Below are 18,069 nucleotides of genomic sequence, written 5' to 3' on the forward strand. Positions count from 1 at the left end.
TGTTAAACTCGAAAAAACAATGCTGCAAAATCTCTCAGATAATTCTGTTTCTTCACTCTTTTTCTTTCTTTCTTTTCTTTTTTTAATCATACATTACCTGGGACTGTTTCCTTTTTTAAAATTTTTATTTTTTTAGATATACATAACAGTAGAGTGTATTTTGACATATTATATATACATAGAGCATAACTTATTCTAATTAGTTATGAATTGGTTCTGTATTGGATTAGACAGAGGGGAATGAAGGGAAGGGAGGGAGGAAAATGAGAGTAGAAAAGACAGTAGAATGAATTAGACATAACTTTTCTATGTTCTTCATTCTTGTTCCAGGAGCCGCTATAGAACATTTCAGTCCAAATGCTGGCCTCGGGTAACTGGAAAGTGTCATGAAGATGAAACCTGCATCAGCATGTTGGGCAAACAGGACCTCACTTGCTCAGGAAGTGATGACTGCAAAGCAGCGTACTTGGGTACCCTTGGGACTGTTCTTCAAGCACAATGCACCTGCAGAAGTGTCACACAAAGTGAAGAGTCTTTGTGCAAGATTTTTGAGCACATGCTTCATAGAAAATCATGTTTTAGTAAGTTCTCTAATTGAAATCCTATCCCTATTATTCTTTCTTTCTTTATATCTTATATTTATCTATCTCTTTTTTTTTCACTATGCAGTGCATAATGGTAATCCTGCTCAAAAAATTTGTTCACAGACAATTTATGTTTGCTGTTCACTTTTAAAATCTATTTTCTGATTAAGATATCTGTATTTGCTATTTTACTCACTTTTCAGAAAATGGCAATTTTTATGTTTTATGAAATAGTTCATTCCTAGTTATCATTTTTGAATTCAATACCAAAAGCATAAAAGGTTCGACTTGGGCAAAGTTATAAACCAGCTCAAAATATTGGCATAAGATAAAACTATTTATTTATAAACTAAGTAATAAAACAGCTCAAAATATTGGCTTACAACAATATTTATTTGATTACAATTCTGCAGATTGGGTTTGGATCTACTGTTGAAATCTTCTGACAGTTTTGTCTGGGTCACTCATGTAGCCTCAGCCATCTGTTAATCTACTGAGGCTCCACAGTCCCAGATGGTGTTTAGCAAGCATCATTGGCTGATATGGCATGATTCCTCTATAGAGGACCTCTTCAACAGTAATGTGTTGGACTTTTTCTTGCTGGCAGCAAAATTTCTAGTAGCTAAGATCCAATGTGCTGGAATTTATCAAGTGTCTGCTGTTGTCATATTTTAAATATTCCATGAAGCCAGGCAAGTCACAAGGCCAACCTCAGGGCCTCTATTGGAGGTCATTACACAAAGACGTGGGTATTCAAGGAAGGATATATAAAGGGTCATTAATTTAACAGTGTATTGAATAGGACTGTCCCAGTCTATATACAATGTATTTATTTATCTTTCAATTTAGTTTTGTTCCTCTCTTTGGTCTTTAACATTTCTGCTGATCAACTCTAGTGTTAAGGTAATAAACAATATTTTCTGAAATGATTGTTTATTCCAATTTGGGAATAATGTAAATTGAAATTTATGAATTTAAATAATTTGCTCAGATTCTCAAAGTAAACAAATGGCCAAAAGATATCGCTTCTATGAATCTTATAGAAAGAACCTAAGAATGTGAACATGTACTAATTCAAAACCTCTCCTATATTCATCTTCAAGTTTAGTCCCTATCAACCTCCAGGTCTAAATCCTCTGTAGGCACCAGGGACCCTGGTTGTAACTAGCAAACCTGCAAGTGCTATTTTCAGAAGAAAATAATGAATGTATCTTGTTTTATAGCAAACCAAATCTTTATATTTATGGGAAATTGACAGATAGAGGTATATATCTATGTCTATACATATATACAGACCCACACAACTTTTGATTTTTTTCTATTTTTCTTTGTAGATACTTAGAAGATACACAATGATCAATGTGATATATATTAGCTAATGGGCACATTAATTCAGTATATGGTTTTATTTCCTAACAGTGTTTTCTATGACTTAGCTACAATTTCTATATTTAGCACAATGGACATATTTCAACTGAAATCATGATTTAAAGAGAACTGCAGTGTTGTAGATGTTGTCATATTTTCTTAATAATGTCTGATTAACACTAATTCAATTTAAACTAAAAGTATTTATAATTAATGGCTCATAAAATCACATATCAAGTGCCTAAATAAATTAAACCAACTATATATATATATATATATATATATATATATATATATATATGCCAAGAGGTATCATTTCTATGAATCTTATAGAAATAACCTAAAAATGTGAACATGTATGTGTATATATATATACACACACACACACACATATATAGTTACTTGTTGGTGGACATATTAAAGAATGTGTATGAAAATATGTACAGACTTGATATTAGTAAATAACTCAATTCTAGAACATAAGTTCTCTAAAACTGATAGTCTTAGAATCATGCTTCTATTTCAAAATCTACTTTTCTCCCATATATATTTTAATTATTTAATTTGATTTTCATAGTGTTTGGCTAATACTTTATGGAGCAAAAATATTTACAGAGAGGCCATATAAATGGAAATTTAGAAGCCCAAAACATTGAAGAACTATGAGAATATTTTGGAAAAAGAAAATCTTCAAGCCTATTTCACTTTTTTAAAAAAATTCACCTAGTAAAACTATATATCAGGAAGTTTTCTCTTTTACTTTTACCTGTTGATACTAGGAGTTTCAAGTGACAGGGATACAGAACTTTAGAAACTTTAAAGTCCTTCAGTCACAGTTCTTGGTATTGAATTAATAGGAAAAGATTTAAACAGAATCCAAAACCAGCCATTAGGCCTAACTAGTTCTAACAAAACTTTGTTCCCTGCCCCAAATATAACAGAAGTGGCACAAGGAAGTCTTTGAAGGAAATCATTGCTCCGGATGTCCCTTATCAGACTCACACTCCCTTGCATTTTTCAAGAAAATTCATTTTTACAGCATATTTACAAGACTCTTGAACTTCTGCATAGTTTTCTCAAAAGGAGCAGAATGGAGTGACACAGGACCTAGGGGTATTTTCAGTTTGTCACATGCGTTTAACCTAGAAGCGTTGTTTCTGAAACTCTTTTGCCTTAGGCCACAGAGAACAACACATTTCACATTAGCTTTTGTGAGCAATGGACCATATTTCTGAGACATTATTTATTCTATTTTTTTCAATATTGACCATTACCCTTGGAATTGATTCTGTGATTCACAAATGTGTTGCTATCTGAAGTTTGACAAACACTTGCTTTGAGTAAAAAGTTGTCTGGAAATAATCTACATCTATGTATCAAATTCAGAATGTTATAAGAATTATATCTAATGGTAGAGTAGCTTGCATTTACTGAGTGTATAAATTTTGTCACATTTTCAAAATTAATCACACATTCTCACTTAAAAATTCCATGAGCTAGACACAACTGACTTCTTAGACAGGGAAGAGATACATGGCTTGCCCTAGGACAATAGCAACCCTGGCTGGCTTACTTGGGGCCCATTACATTCTCTTGCTTATGAAATAGTAAAAGAATCAAGCTCATGTCTGTCCAGTCTGCTCCAAAGCCTTGTCAGAAAAGGTAGCTCTGTTCTCAGAAATAAGCTGTGGACACACACTTAAGAGCCTGGTCTATTTCTTTGTGCAGAACTAGACTGAGGAGGAGAGGCTCCTGAGCAACCTGTGTTCTGCCTCTAGCCTTCACTCATCAGCTAACATTTACATTCAAAACATTTCTACAGCTAACATTTACATTCAAAACATTTCTACAGCACAGAGTGAACAGAGCTGATAGAGAGGAGGGACCAGGAAGAGGACCATTGAAATGGGAAGGGCTAGTGGATCCATCATGGTTTCCCCGGTTCTATTAATGAGTAGGGAGGGTGAACTTCAAGCTGAGAAGAATGTTCTCTTTTCACCTTGCATGAAACTGTCTTTTTGGTATAGGAAGTATGTCATTAAGGAATAGATATGGAATAAATATGGACATATCACCTCTCTGTCTAAAAACCTCAGCTCCTTCTGTTAGGAAAATTTACAAAAAGAAATCTATCCTTCATTAATACTAAAGGAATGGAAAGCATACAATCCAAATGTGACCTAAGTTTAAACTTTAAAGACTACAGAAATAAATATGTATTCTTCTTACGATCCCAATCTTCAGATCATTAATGTTAGAAAGATTGCTATATATTTTTCGAACTTTTGTTTGTAATTCATCCATACCTTGAATACTTCGTAAACCCTTGAACACATCACACACACACACACACACACACACACACACACACACACACCATTTTTTATGTAAGTAAGGTATGTATTTTGTCTTACAGTTTGTTTTTTAAATTTAAAATTAAGCAGTACACCCATTTCAAAGTATGTAAATATATAATGGCTTAGTTCTTTAAAAAAAAAACTGCATAGTATCCTATAAGAGAGCTATACCACAATTGTTAATTAATCTCCTATTAATGTGGACATTAAAGCTGCATGCAATTATGTAATACAGAAATTGCTATCATAAATGTTATTGCACATTTCGGCTGGCAATTCAATAGAATAGGTTTCAATCATTAGGATTAGTAGACCACAAAATTTTCTTTTTGCATTTTTACCTTTGGTAGAAATTGGAAAAAAAAAAACATTTGTCCTCATTACATTCTTAGAAATTTTTCATTTTAATTTATATTTTTATTATAAATAAGGCTGAGGATCTTTTCAGTGGCTGCAGGTAATATCCCATTTCTTTTTATTAATTCATACTCACCACATAATACATCATGCTTCTTCAATATCAGTCATGGCACTTTTGTTGCCAATACATCAGTTTATCTGGTTGTGAGGACCTGCTAACCTGCACATCTCTTGCAGTAATCTGAATTAATGGCCTCCTATGGCAAAGTGAAGCCCCAGTGGGAGATGACTTTGGTCTCAGATCTGCAACCTGCTCTGTGCTGTAAGGGTTATATAGAGGACAAATTATTTAACCTTTCTTGAATACTCAACCATCATTCCTCAACAGGATAATTTCTACTGCCTTTTCGAAGAATTGTGTTTTTCATAAATGATTAACAGTCACCAAAGAAAATTTGTAATCTAGATTATAAATGTAACCATCAAGAATAAGTTTATTTAGCATTCAATTAAAAATAACATTGGTCATGATCTTTGAACTTTTTAAAATTCCCCTCAACAAACCACCTAAATTTAATGTTTATTAATCCCTTGATTCCCTTTCTAATTTTACCACATTTTAAAACTCTAATCAATAATTTTTTTAACTTGGGATTGCATTTGCTTTTTTGCAAATTTATTATCCTTAAATGAAGCCATATTGTGATGTATAGCTTGCAAATTCCTTTTTATTTCTATGTAATATTTTTTCATAAAAATACCTGCAAATGTGATTTTTCATACTACTGTTGGGAGATATTATTTTTTCCCACTATTTTGCTATTACAAATTATGTAGCATGAACATTCTAAAACACAAGTGTATCATATTTTTTTAGGACAGCAACAGTTCTTAATCTTTGCTGAACATTAGATTCAGTGAGAAATTTAAAAAAATGATCTGATGCCCAATAAACCGATAAAATCACAATATCTGGTGGCAGGAATTGAGTATCAGCTTCATGTGGCCAAGGCAGCACATAAGGCTCTATGCCCGGAATGGCCCCAAGATTGGGGCTTAATGCTTAGCAGTCATCATCTTGAAAATATTAATAATTTTATCTTTAAGTCTTTGTTTTATAAAAGAAGTGCAGTGGAGCAATGGATGATACTAGAGTGGCTTGGAGCCTCAGCTCATGGATATTTTGTCACCTGCCACTTCCCCTCTTACCAGAGATAAGCAGACTCTCAGCTGCCTGCTCCCCACGTGCCCTCTGCCTTCCACACCCCACCAGGGCACTGCTGCTAGACATTTGCCTACTTTCTAAAAATAATATCGAGCCTTGCAACCCATAATATGTATTTTAATTTTATGCTTTTCAGTACATTTTTTATTATTTTATCAATAAAAATACTTTCTCAATAATGTTCTTTCCCAACACTGGCTACATTTCTAGGCATTGTTAAGGATTACAATTGCTATTTTAAGTCATATCTTTTTAGTATTATGTTTTTAAATTCTTTGTAGTTGTACAATAGATATTCAATTGATTTTTATAAATAACTTTTCATGCAGAAATGTTTTAAATACTCATAAATTTTTAATAACTTATTGAATTCTCTTGTGCTTTCTTTGTTAATAGCCAGATGCTTTTCAACAACCATAGTTTTGTTCTCTATGTTCAATGCTCACTTCTTTCCTTTCTTTTTTGTCCTCCTTAACTCTCCCCACAACATCTAGTACCCACTTCTTCATCTCTTGCATACTGATCCACCCATTCTGGCCTAGCCACTGGGTGTAGATCCATTCACAAAGGCAGCTTTCCCATGGGAAAAGCTACCACACCATTTCAGGGATTCTGAAAGTCTTTGTTTTATTGGTACCATGAACAGTTGAATATTCTTTCTTGATTGATAAAATTTCTCTCTTTCTCTTTCTCTCTCGGCTGTCATTCTTCTGATCCCTCTGGATTTTTCTTCTGAGCTTACTTCATAGGCTTATGAAATTGTCTGACTAATAAAGCTTGGCTATAGGCTCTTTCCTAAAGAAACTCAATTCTTCCTCTCTGAGATTTCTTCCATGGTGATAGCATGAGTAGCTCTACATTGATTTATAATATTTAGGGAAGAGATTTTACTAAGTTTCAGGCTTAGTAAAATGATTGAACTCAAAGGCACTTGAGCACTGAGTTACATCCTCAGCCCTATTTTGTATTTTACTTAGAGACAGGATCTCATTGAGTTGCTTAGCGCCCAGATAGTAGTATCTTCTTTTGAACTTAACATAGGGCTACCTGATATAACAAATAATCTCCAGAAGCTAAGTGGCTTTACACAGTGGGAGTTTATTCCTTGGTAACAAAAAGTCCAATCAGCATTAGAAGTAGGCATTTAGAGGACTCGCCTCTTTTCCAAATGTACCTTTGATTCAACCTATGACCTCAGAGTCCTCTTCATGCAGCTGAGAGGGAAAGAGAGTACTGAACACATCCAGGTGCAGTGGAACATTCGATGGTTTGGTGGTGGCAGCAGGGAACATCACCCATATCCATAGTCTATAGACCATAACCCACAAGACCACACCTATCTCAAGATAGGCCAGAAAATGAGTGTGGCTTTGATCCAGGAAGAAAGGCAGCTATGGCTATTAATTAACAAGTAATTCTCTACCATAGTTTACTCTCACTTTTAGAAAATATTAGTTTTATTCTTCTGTTCATATAAAGAAGATACTTATCCCTTCCCCCAAAGAAGACATTCCAAAATTTCCCAAATTTACATCCACCAACTCGAAGGCCAGGATGTTGCATGATTTGCAATCCAGATGTTGTGGTGTCTTTTAGTAGATAGGCAACCTATGAAATAAAAATGCTATGCATGTCATTCCACCCAACATGAACACTAACGCCAAACACGCACTCTCATATGCATTTACACTCACACATATCAGAAACAGAATAACCTTAGCAAAATCATTCTATTTAAAAATAAGAAAAAAATGAGGCCAGGCGCAGTGGTGCACACCTGTAATCCTAGTGGATTGGGAGGCTAAGAAAGGAGAATTTAGAGTTCAAAGCCAGCCTCAGCAATGGCGAGGCGCTAAGCAACTCAATGAGATCCTGTCTCTAAGCAAAATACAAAATAGGGCTGAGGATGTAGCTCAGTGCTCAAGTGCCTCTGAGTTCAATCATTGCTACCAAAATAATAATAATAATAATAATAATAATAATAATAATAATAATAATCAAGGAAAAACGGGAGTGCACACAATAATGAGATCCTGCTACTAAGGCATGGAGAAGCCTTTCTGGCAATGTGGATTTCCTTAATTAGATCCTAGGTCAGATATATTTTAAAATCTACTTCTATGTCTTTCATTTTGTCCTAAGATTCTTTGTAGACCATTTTTCTCTAGGGTCATATCTGAAGTAGGTTATTAGATTCCTCCTTGGGGAATATGGGGCTCTCTTTTTTTAATATTTTATTTTTAGTTGTAGTTGGACACAATACCTTTATTTTTTTAATTTTTTATGTGGTGGTGAGAATCGAACCCAGGGTCTCACATGTGCTAGGCGAGTGCTCTACCGATGAGCCTCATCCCCAGCCCTAGGGCTCTCTTAAGCCAAATTCTGTTCTTATTGTTTGAGAGATTGAAAGATTTTTAAAGTTTAACAGTCACAGGATTTTTGCACACAGTCTGGTGGTTTCCTTGGGAATTTAATCTCTTAAACATGTTTTAGGTTTCTAATCTATTTGCTTTCAGTCAGTTTCATGATTCATGAGCCAGTACCCACAATAAAAAGTATACTTTTGAATTAGTTCCTAAATCTGTCTTATTTCCTTGCTTCCTCACCTCTGTGTTGCTCTCTGTAATTTAATGTTTTAAGCTAATCTGAATAGTAGACTTGAGTGTAATCTAGTTTTTGCTGCATAGTTGAGGCAATAAGTTTAACCTAGAACTACAGAGCCTCTTACAATTGGAATTAACTGTTTTATCTCTTGTTATCTGGAACCTAGGAGCAGTCAGTTAGCTTTTTCTCATTAGAGAGTCCTAATTTTAATCTTCTCATCTCTGCTTGAAGACTAGCCAGTTTCTACCTGAACACATCATTTTATTGGAAAACCATGCACAATGCTGTCTAATCAGCTCATACCATCACTCTTGTTCTCTGAAACCACTTCATTTAGTGCTAGGTGGATATTTGATCTCCCTTTTAAATTGTGCCAGATGGTTTGCCACTGTAAAATAAAAAGGGCTCTCTATCTTTTCATCTTCTAGTAGGCATTTCCTCAGTATCTAACTGCTACACAGTCTTGTATATTTTATGGCTGTATGAAACCTGGAAGTACCTCCATTTCAAGGTACCAATTATGTAGGATAAGCCATCAATAGCTGCTGACAATAATACTGATTTCAGTAGATTATTTTCTCAACCACATAAAATATAATTGCACAGGGAAGAGTTGGGAGGCATTAAAAGAGGAGTTTAGGTGTTGTTTAGCTGTTTTAGTGAATTTGGAAAAACACTTCCACTGAGTGGCTGCACCCTTTTCTAACTTCACAGATCCTTCTTCATTTATCTTGCTAATGCAGAAGAGATCACATGGATACTTTCATGGACCAGTTTTAAGGGCATTGCAAGTCACTTCCACTGGCATGTGTTTGAAGGGAAAGTTGGGAAAAGTAGTTTAACCTTGTACCCAGTAGAAAGGAACATGAATTTGGTGAGTAGCTAGCCAGTCTCTGCTACAGTATCTCCAACAAACATAGGAAGTAATATGACTTTCTAAAATTGACCCTATTTTATTATCATTAGGACCACACTCATATATACTGGAAAGTTTTAAATCATCTTTGACTATATCTGTTATGCCAGCCAGAAAGCAAAACATAAAGCAAAGGCTTGTGCATAGTATTTTACTCAGGAACACTTGGTGAGTGAGTAGTCAATACAAATATATGGTATTGAGTTGTCTTCTAGTTCAGGTAACTAAAGCTTGCTGCTTTTACAATATTTTATGATATTTTCAGAAATGCACTACAGATATATTTTTACAGGGGAAGAAAGAAGAAAATATTCACCATTTGGAGCCTGTCCCTCACTTCTATGGGTTATCTTCATGAGTCTCGATTTCTAGTTCTTTCATCTAGTATAGGCATGAATGCTCAGAAGAACCCCATGCTCAATTGATACTGAAGCAGTGGAAATTATGGGGGAAGAAAGAATAAGGTGTATGGTAAAGCACAAGGTGAAACACTGCACGAGGAAATATGCAATCAGATACTCTAGGATACATTTTGGTGGAAAAGAAGGAAGGCAACTCCATATTCAGAGTAGATATAACTCCATATTTATAGTAGGGAGGCATCACTGCTTTCCTTTAAGATAGAAGGGTTATAGTTTTATTAATCTACCAGTAATCTACCCAAATAAGATCTCCATATAAGTCTTTGGTGATGATGGTAGATTTATCAGTCAGCATTAGCAGAACTTTTGATCAACCAGCATTAGGGAGAGGAAATACTCCCTTCTGGACCCATGCCACATTGTAGCCACAATTCCTGCCACCATAGCTACTCTCTTCATATCACAAGCATGGGGTGGCTGCAGTGCAAGCCTAGCTGACCTCCTCTGGATACATCACCAGTTTACATGCTTATGGAGGACGTTTTCTGTGGTAGATACCCTCTGCTGGGCATTAATCTGAAATACAGAAATCTATCCACTCTGTAGCCTTGCCATGGTCCTTCCACATATCACTTTGCCTCATTTCTGTGTCTAAATCTTCCATGTTGGCTCTTTTCATCCCTTTGACCAGCAATTTACCACTGAGTGAGAATCTTACTTCTGTCCACTTCTCTTTACTAGCAGACTGAGCAACCAAGAATATTGTTCATTCTCTGCCTATGGGGAAAATTTCCCTTCTCCAGTGTTCTCTAGGGCCACCTCTGAGTTTGTAGTGTATGGATGCTGTCCATTTATAGTGAGCACTTCATTCACCTTTCTGGGAACCAATGACTTAAGTGATCTGCTAATACTCCGCAGGAACTTTATTTCAAAAGGTAAGTAGTCTTACAGTAGGTGTCATGGCCTTGCTCTGGAACCCCAGGGGTCTGTGCTATAACTCTCCTATTAGGGCTTACCAGAGACGTGATGTACTATCCACAGAGCTTGAAGGATATTAAGTGTTTGAAGTTCCTGCTACAGAGCAAATATTATATACATTTTAAACACTGGAATTTAAAACTAAAGTTTTGGTTATGAACTCAGAACTGAACAATTGGTTTCTATTTCTTTTTTTCTTTCTTTCTTTGTGTTATTAAGATAATACACATTATTAGGAGTTTCTGGCAAGCTTTCAGTGGAGCTAGCTGATTCCCAGATTCTATTGGAAACATTCATTTCATTATAAATTAAAAACCTGATGGTCGCAATGACAATCACAAACTATAGAGGAGTATTAATGGATGTTGAAGTTTTGATGCTCAAATCCAAATAATCTTCAGAAATATCTGGAAAGTTTATTTAAAATATAGATATTTTGCACTAGCCACAGTAATTCTAAATCAGTAGGCCAGGGGTGGAACTCAGAATCTGTATTTTTAAAAAATCACCCAGGTGGTTCTAATTTTAGCCAAGTTTAGGAACCACTGCTCTAATCCACATGTGGGAAAAATCCGGTCACCAGCCATAGGTCCCAGAACCTCTTTTCACTCACACCTCTCAGGGAATGAGAAACGTCTGTACTGAGAAAGGCAGGACTAATAAGACTAATACTGCACATCTCTCAAGGTGGCCTGCTTCACCTCAGTGCCCCAAAACAACTATTGATATGCATAAGCCACTCTATAGATAGCAAATGAAAGAATGAGTGAGGGAAAGAAAGAATGAATGAACTAATGTCTACCACATCTCAGTGGCAGCACTGTCTTTGAATACCACTGTTTTTCTTTCCCTTATTAGAACCCTCTTAATCAAATATCTTCCCTATTAAGAGCCTCAGTCCTTTATGTTTCCATTAAAGCTGGAATTTTCAATTCAAATATATGAACAAAAGAACCAGGAATTAACAGGATCAGGCTGCTGCCACTGCTTACTTAAACAAAACAAAACAAAAAACACATTCGAGCCACTTTTTTTTTCCCCAACACTTTCCTCTTTATTGATCTACCTTCAAAAGTTCTCAGGGATAAGGAACTATTTTATGTTCAATCCTTGCATGTTGTCAGCCCTGTAAATAAGCAATTGATCCTAACATATTTTTGCTCTTAAATGTGTATATCCCCTTAAAGACCTGATATGGCAAGCTCCATCTGATAATATCAGGATGACAGAAGATTGTTCCCAGGAGATTTGTAGAACCAGCTGGCTTTCATGAAATACTAGTATATAAACTCCTAAAAATGTGTATAGTCTTAAATAAATACTGCTTCTAATTATTACCTGTTTCTATCCTTAAATTTGTATAGCCCTATTTTTTACCCCATTGTCAATTGATGCCTATATTTGATATTCAGGTGCTGGCAAAACTTTTATTCATGATTTTATTCATGATAGATGATTTATATGGCTGCATTTCATCTAGCCTTACATTTCATCTGTTTATTCCAGTGAAGGTCTGGATCTAAAATAACATTTCATTAGTGACCATTTTTGTAGAAGGTCTTTTAAGGGCACACATACAGACACACACACACACACACACACACACACACACACACACACACAAACACATACACATGAAGGTGCATAATATGTAGTTTGTATTTAGTTCTGAACTGCAAAAATTTACACTTATTTTTAGCAAAATAATTTAAAGTCTGTGACAGTGAATTGATACAAGTTTAAACTCATGTTCAAATTCTTAATTTTTGTTGTTATCTCATTGCTGGTTATCTGAGAAAAAGAATTATAAAATCTGGATAAAAAATGAGCTAAGAGAATTGTGAAAGACATGTGGATTGCAAAAGTCTCTTTTTTCTCTCTGTCATGCATGTGCATACACACACACACACACACACACACACACACACACACACATCATTCTCTTGTAGCCAATTCATATGTTAGTATTCCAGGAGCTTTATGTTGAGTTTTGGCTTTAAATAAATCACTTCATCTAGCCAAAACCGCTGACTTTTTCTTGGTTTCTACACAAAACTCTAATTCAAGTCTAGTTTCCTTCAAATGCAGTCCAGGTGCTAAAAAAGTCTTCTGGTTTTCCAAGGAACATTCAACAGAATTTTTCTACTCCGTGTTCATATTTATAACATAGTCTCTAAACAGTCCAGTGTTTTGTATTTTCTGGATTAAAGTGGCTCCATGGTGAATTTGTAGACCATCAAATTCATAGACACTTACTTATAAATGTATGTTTTTCCTTTTAGAAATCAGCGATTATTCCTCTAGGATCTTGTTTTTCATTATTTGCAAACTCTTTTGAATTCTTTAGAGAGCAGGCATGTGTATTTTAAGTCAGCAATAAAAAGAATAATAAAAACAAATAAACCATTTCTTTAAAATGAGTTTAGTTACCACTAAATGTACAAATTTACATCCGTGGCAAATTCTGTAATGTTTGGCTTTTATGCTCTTGAATTTATAGACTTAGAATTCTGGATATTTCTTTGGGTTTTGTCCTCAGGGACAAATCAGCATATTTAACCTTTATTAGCTTTCAAATCTAAAATATTAACCAAGCCCCTTCTTCTACTCCCCCTCTCCCTCAAGCCAACTCTTGAATTTTGATTAAAAACCATGAACAATAATGTCATGTTTTCAAGTGTTAATAGACCTTGTTAGATAGCCTTGGAAAGGTAACACACACCAATATGTCTAAAATGGAGATTAGAATAATCATCCCCAACACAGAATGTTGGTACAAAGATTATGTCATTTAATTCATGTAAAGTATCTGGAACGTGGTAAAACTTTGTAAATAGTAACTCTTCCTGTATGATTTGAGGAATTTGGAAAATCATAGAAACCAACAGGTTTACATAAACATTGTGATGTCACAGGTAGTATGGGAAGATAATTTCTGGAAGATCCAAGGTGTTGTATTTTCTCAGGATAGGTAATTGCTTAAAAATAAAATTTTATCCTTGAATAATTTTAGGGCAGATGCTCAAATCTATCACAAACCTTATTGTGCAAAAGAATCACATGATTTCTACTTAAAATGCAGATACTGATTCAGTAGATGTAGGATGGGGCTTTAGATTTGTGTTTTTAAAAATTTCCGAGGTGAGGCCAATGCTGGTGCAAGGATTCCTCTTTCAGTAGTAATGACATAGATTATCTCCTAGGATCATTTCAGGGAAAAAAAAAAAATATATATATATATATATATACACACACACACACACACACACACACACACACACACATATGTAATATATATAGGTAATACTATACTAAGTTCTATATATAAGCTATTAAAAATACAGTAAACTGTTATGGTTTGGATCTGGAATGTCTTTCAAAGGCTCATATGTCTCTAGTGCAGCAATTTTCTAAGATGGGGCTTTGGGGAATTGATTGGGTGATGAGGGCTTTGACCATTGATGGCTAAATGCACTTATGGAACAAAAGAGTTAGTTGGACAAACGAGGTCACTGAGGAATTCCCTGGGAGGATTTATCTTATTCTGGCCTTACACACACACACATACCTACTCCCTCCCCCACCCCTGCTTCCTGGCTTCCTTGAGCTGAGCCATACCCTTCTACAAGGATATGTCTCACCTCCTACCAAAAGAAGACCAGCCAGCTAACCTTGCACTGAATCCTCTGAAAATGTGAGCCAAAACAAATCTTTCCTTCTCTAAGTTGATCTTGTTAGATATTTGGTCACTGCAACACATAGATCACCCTAATTGACTTGATGTATGATGACCACCTAGTAATCTGTTTTTCATGTCTGCTGAGTATCTTAGTGTCATCAGAATTCAAGCAAATGTCCGTATAGTTTCTGTAAAACTCTTGAGGTAGTGACTTAAAGCCCTGTGTCTCAAACTTTAGCTATATTAGATCACATAGAAAGCTTGTTAATTACATGTTTTTGCATTTCCTCCCCCTAGAGTCTCTGATTCAATAGGCCTAAGATAAAACTTAGGTGTTTGCATTTCTAACAAGATCCCAAATGATGTTGATGCAGGTACCACACTTTAACAAACATTGACTTTAAGAAGCCATTCTTTACTTAAAATTAGCAAGAGCCTAAAAGTGTTATTCCCAATCATCAATAGAATCATAAACTACATACCACCACAGGAGGAGCTATGATTACTTTGTGGTGCCATCCTTAGTATCATGATTCTTAAATATTTTAAAATTTGCTTGCTCTGTTGGTGTAATAAAAATCTCCCCACCTCCCTTTTTTTTCCCCATACAATAAAATATCCCCAGAAAGAGAATCATTTAAAGTTAAAGAATATTGAGTTGATGTCTGGTTTTATTATGTATAAATATACTATTACTATATTCCAGATAAATTAATATCAAAATTGTCAGGTTACAAACATGAAAAAGTAGACTTTGATCACTAGAAGAATCCCCATTGGTTCCACAGCTTCATTGTTCACATTGGTTTCCAATGATCTGATGGACTCAAGAATCAGAAAGTATCAGAACAGTGTCATCACTTGAGTTTCAGCAGTATAGTTTTCAATGTTGAGAAAGTAGCGCAGAATGTGTGCATTACAGTGAATGAAATTAGGCTTGGGGTTGAAGTGCACCCATCCTCTAGAGAAGACTACTTGTTGAAACACCCAAAATTCAACCTGAGTATATATGAGTGAGTCATATTTCTCATGGTAACTTTGCAACATTAGAAGACACTTTGGTCCCAGAAGTTGGAATATGCATCAGAACTCCAAAAATAAAAAAAAAAAATCATAGGCCTTTAAGCATAGTCTAGATTTATCTGACTTCTCAAACATAGTGGTGAGTGAATGAGACTTAGCTATAAGAGTATATGATGTGGAATTCTCCACAATAGCACACTTTGGGCTACCCTGGAAGGCACCAGTCTCTAGAATATGGAGGCAGTCTACAGATAAGCCTCATCTCTGCATTAAGTTTTATGTTTGACACCATATCTGGGGTTGGTGCTCTTTAAGCACATTATCAACTGCGTCAAAGAAACTGCAGAGAGAGTTAACAAACCACAGGCCAGAAAAAGATCGTTAAAATGCTGCATTATTAACAACAGCATCAGGATCTGGACAAACTCTTGAAAATAATTTATTTAACCAACACAAGAAAAAATTTTCCCTCAGTATATCACTCTTTTTGTTGGTACTTTATCATTATGTCATAATAGTGGAATTCGTTATATTTGTATATGCAAAATACACAATTTGGTAGATTTTATTCCCTAGTATCACCACTTTCCTTTTCACCTTTCTTCCACTGACCTACTCCCTCTACCATACTGGGTACTGGGTTTCTACTGGGTTTCTAGGTTCATGAGATCTTTTTTTTTTTTTTTTTTTTTTTTTTTACATTTTTTTTCCTCTGGCTTCCACATGTGAGAGAAAACAAGTGACCTTTGACTTCCTGAGTCTGGCTTATTTTACTTATTCTCCACTTCTATTTTCCTTAAAATGATATAATTCCATTATTTATGGCTGAGTAAAACTCCATTACATTTTCTATATAATGGATGCATCCATCATTTGTTAGATGGACACTGCAGTTGGTTGGGCTATTGTGAATTGTGCTGCTATAAATATAACTATGCATGTATCACTGAAATTAATTCTTCTGGATTAATACTAAGAAGTAGTATAGCTATTTTACATGGTGGGTTCATTCCTAGTTTTGTGAGGAACCTCCGTACTAATTTCCACAGTAGTTTTATTGATTTACAGTCTCATCAACAGCATACCCGTTTTTATTCTTGATGACTGCTCTTGTCACGGAGTGAGATGAAATGTTATTTTTATTTGTGTTTCCCTGATTGCTGAAGGTTTTAAATATTTTTCACATAATTCTTGATCATTTGTATTTCTTCTTTTGAGAAATGTCTGTTTAGTTCACATGTCCATTTTTGATAGGGGTCTTTGGGTTTTTTTTTTTTTTTGATGTTAAGTTTTTGAGTTCTTTATGTATTCTGGATATTATTCCTCTGTCAGAAAAGTAGCTGGTAAAAATTTTCTCCTATTCTGTAGGCTGTTTCTTCACACTCTTGTTTCCTTTGCTGTGAAGAAGCCTTTTAATTTGATGCCATCTCATCCATTGATTCTTGGTTTTATTTCCTGAGCTTCAGAAGTCTTATTGAGGAAATCATTTTCTGTGCGTGTATGTTAGAGTGTTAACTCTATGTTTTCTTCTAGAAGCTGCATTGTTTCTGGTCTGATTCCTATAGGTCTTTGATCTACTTTGGGTTGACTTTTCTGTAGAGTGAGAGAGAGGGATCTAGTTTTCTTATACTCATTTGTTTAAAAGGCTGTTTTTTCTCCAATGTATGTTTTGGGTACCTTTGTCAAGGATCAGATGATTGCAGTCGTGTGGATTTGTCTTTTGTCCTCTCTTCTATTGGTCTACATGTCCATTTTTATGCCAATATCATGCTGCATTTGTTACTATAGGTGTGTCATGTAAATTGAGATAGGAAATTGTGATGCTTCCAGCATTGCTCTGCTTGTTCAGAATCCTTTTGGCTATTATGGTTCTTTTAATCTTCTATATGAATTTTAGGACTGTTTTTTCTAGTTCTTTGAAGAATACCATTGGTGTTTTGATAGGGATTGCATTGAATCTATACAGTACTTTTGGTAACTTGGTCACTTTAATAATTTAATTCTACATGAGAGGTCTTTCCATCTTTTTGTGTCTTCTTCAATTTTTTTTTTTTGGTATTCAGTAATTTTTATTGTAGATATCATTAACCTCCTTGTTAGATTCATTCCATTTTTTTCTTTTTTCTTTTTTAGGCTATTATAAATGGAATTGTTTTTCCAATTTTTTCAGTAGATTCATTATTGAGGTATAGAAAAGTAATTGATTTTTATTTGTTGATTGTTGTACCCAACTATTTTGTTAAATCTCTTTTTTTCTGTTCTAGAATTCTTTTGGTTGAGTTTTTTGGCTCTTCTAAGTATAGGATCATATCTTCTACAAATTGTGACAATTTTACTTCTACCTTTTCTCTTTGTATCACTTTTATTTTTTTTCTCTTGCCTAATTGCTCTGGCTAAAATTTTAAGTGCTGTTTTTAATAGGAGTATGCTGTGACCTGCATGACCATTAATTCAGAAAGCAACAAGGGATGATGAGGGATTAAGAAAGATACACAAACATTTAGAGAGAAAAGTGGGATCAGGTGGGACACAGATGTCTGATTGAGGACAGTGACCTAGAGCTGGCTCCACACAATTATTATATAGGTTTTATCATCAAAAGTATATTTGTGA

At 34.9% G+C, this 18,069-nt stretch overlaps 1 protein-coding gene across 1 annotated transcript in view; it reads left to right on the forward strand.

The window, feature by feature from the left end:
• Positions 1-18,069, forward strand: part of GFRAL (GDNF family receptor alpha like) — a gene marked incomplete at its 3' end in the record, with an annotated part of 57,763 nt that overhangs the window by 23,659 nt on the left and 16,035 nt on the right. Inside the window, exon 6 of the mRNA XM_081294992.1 lies at positions 331-581. Coding sequence (XP_081151118.1) covers positions 331-581 — 251 coding nt within the window. The remainder of the gene's footprint in view (positions 1-330; positions 582-18,069) is intronic.

Source organism: Spermophilus citellus, assembly GCF_964194105.1.
Source record: "Spermophilus citellus genome assembly, chromosome: 5".
Taxonomy (NCBI): domain Eukaryota; kingdom Metazoa; phylum Chordata; class Mammalia; order Rodentia; family Sciuridae; genus Spermophilus; species Spermophilus citellus.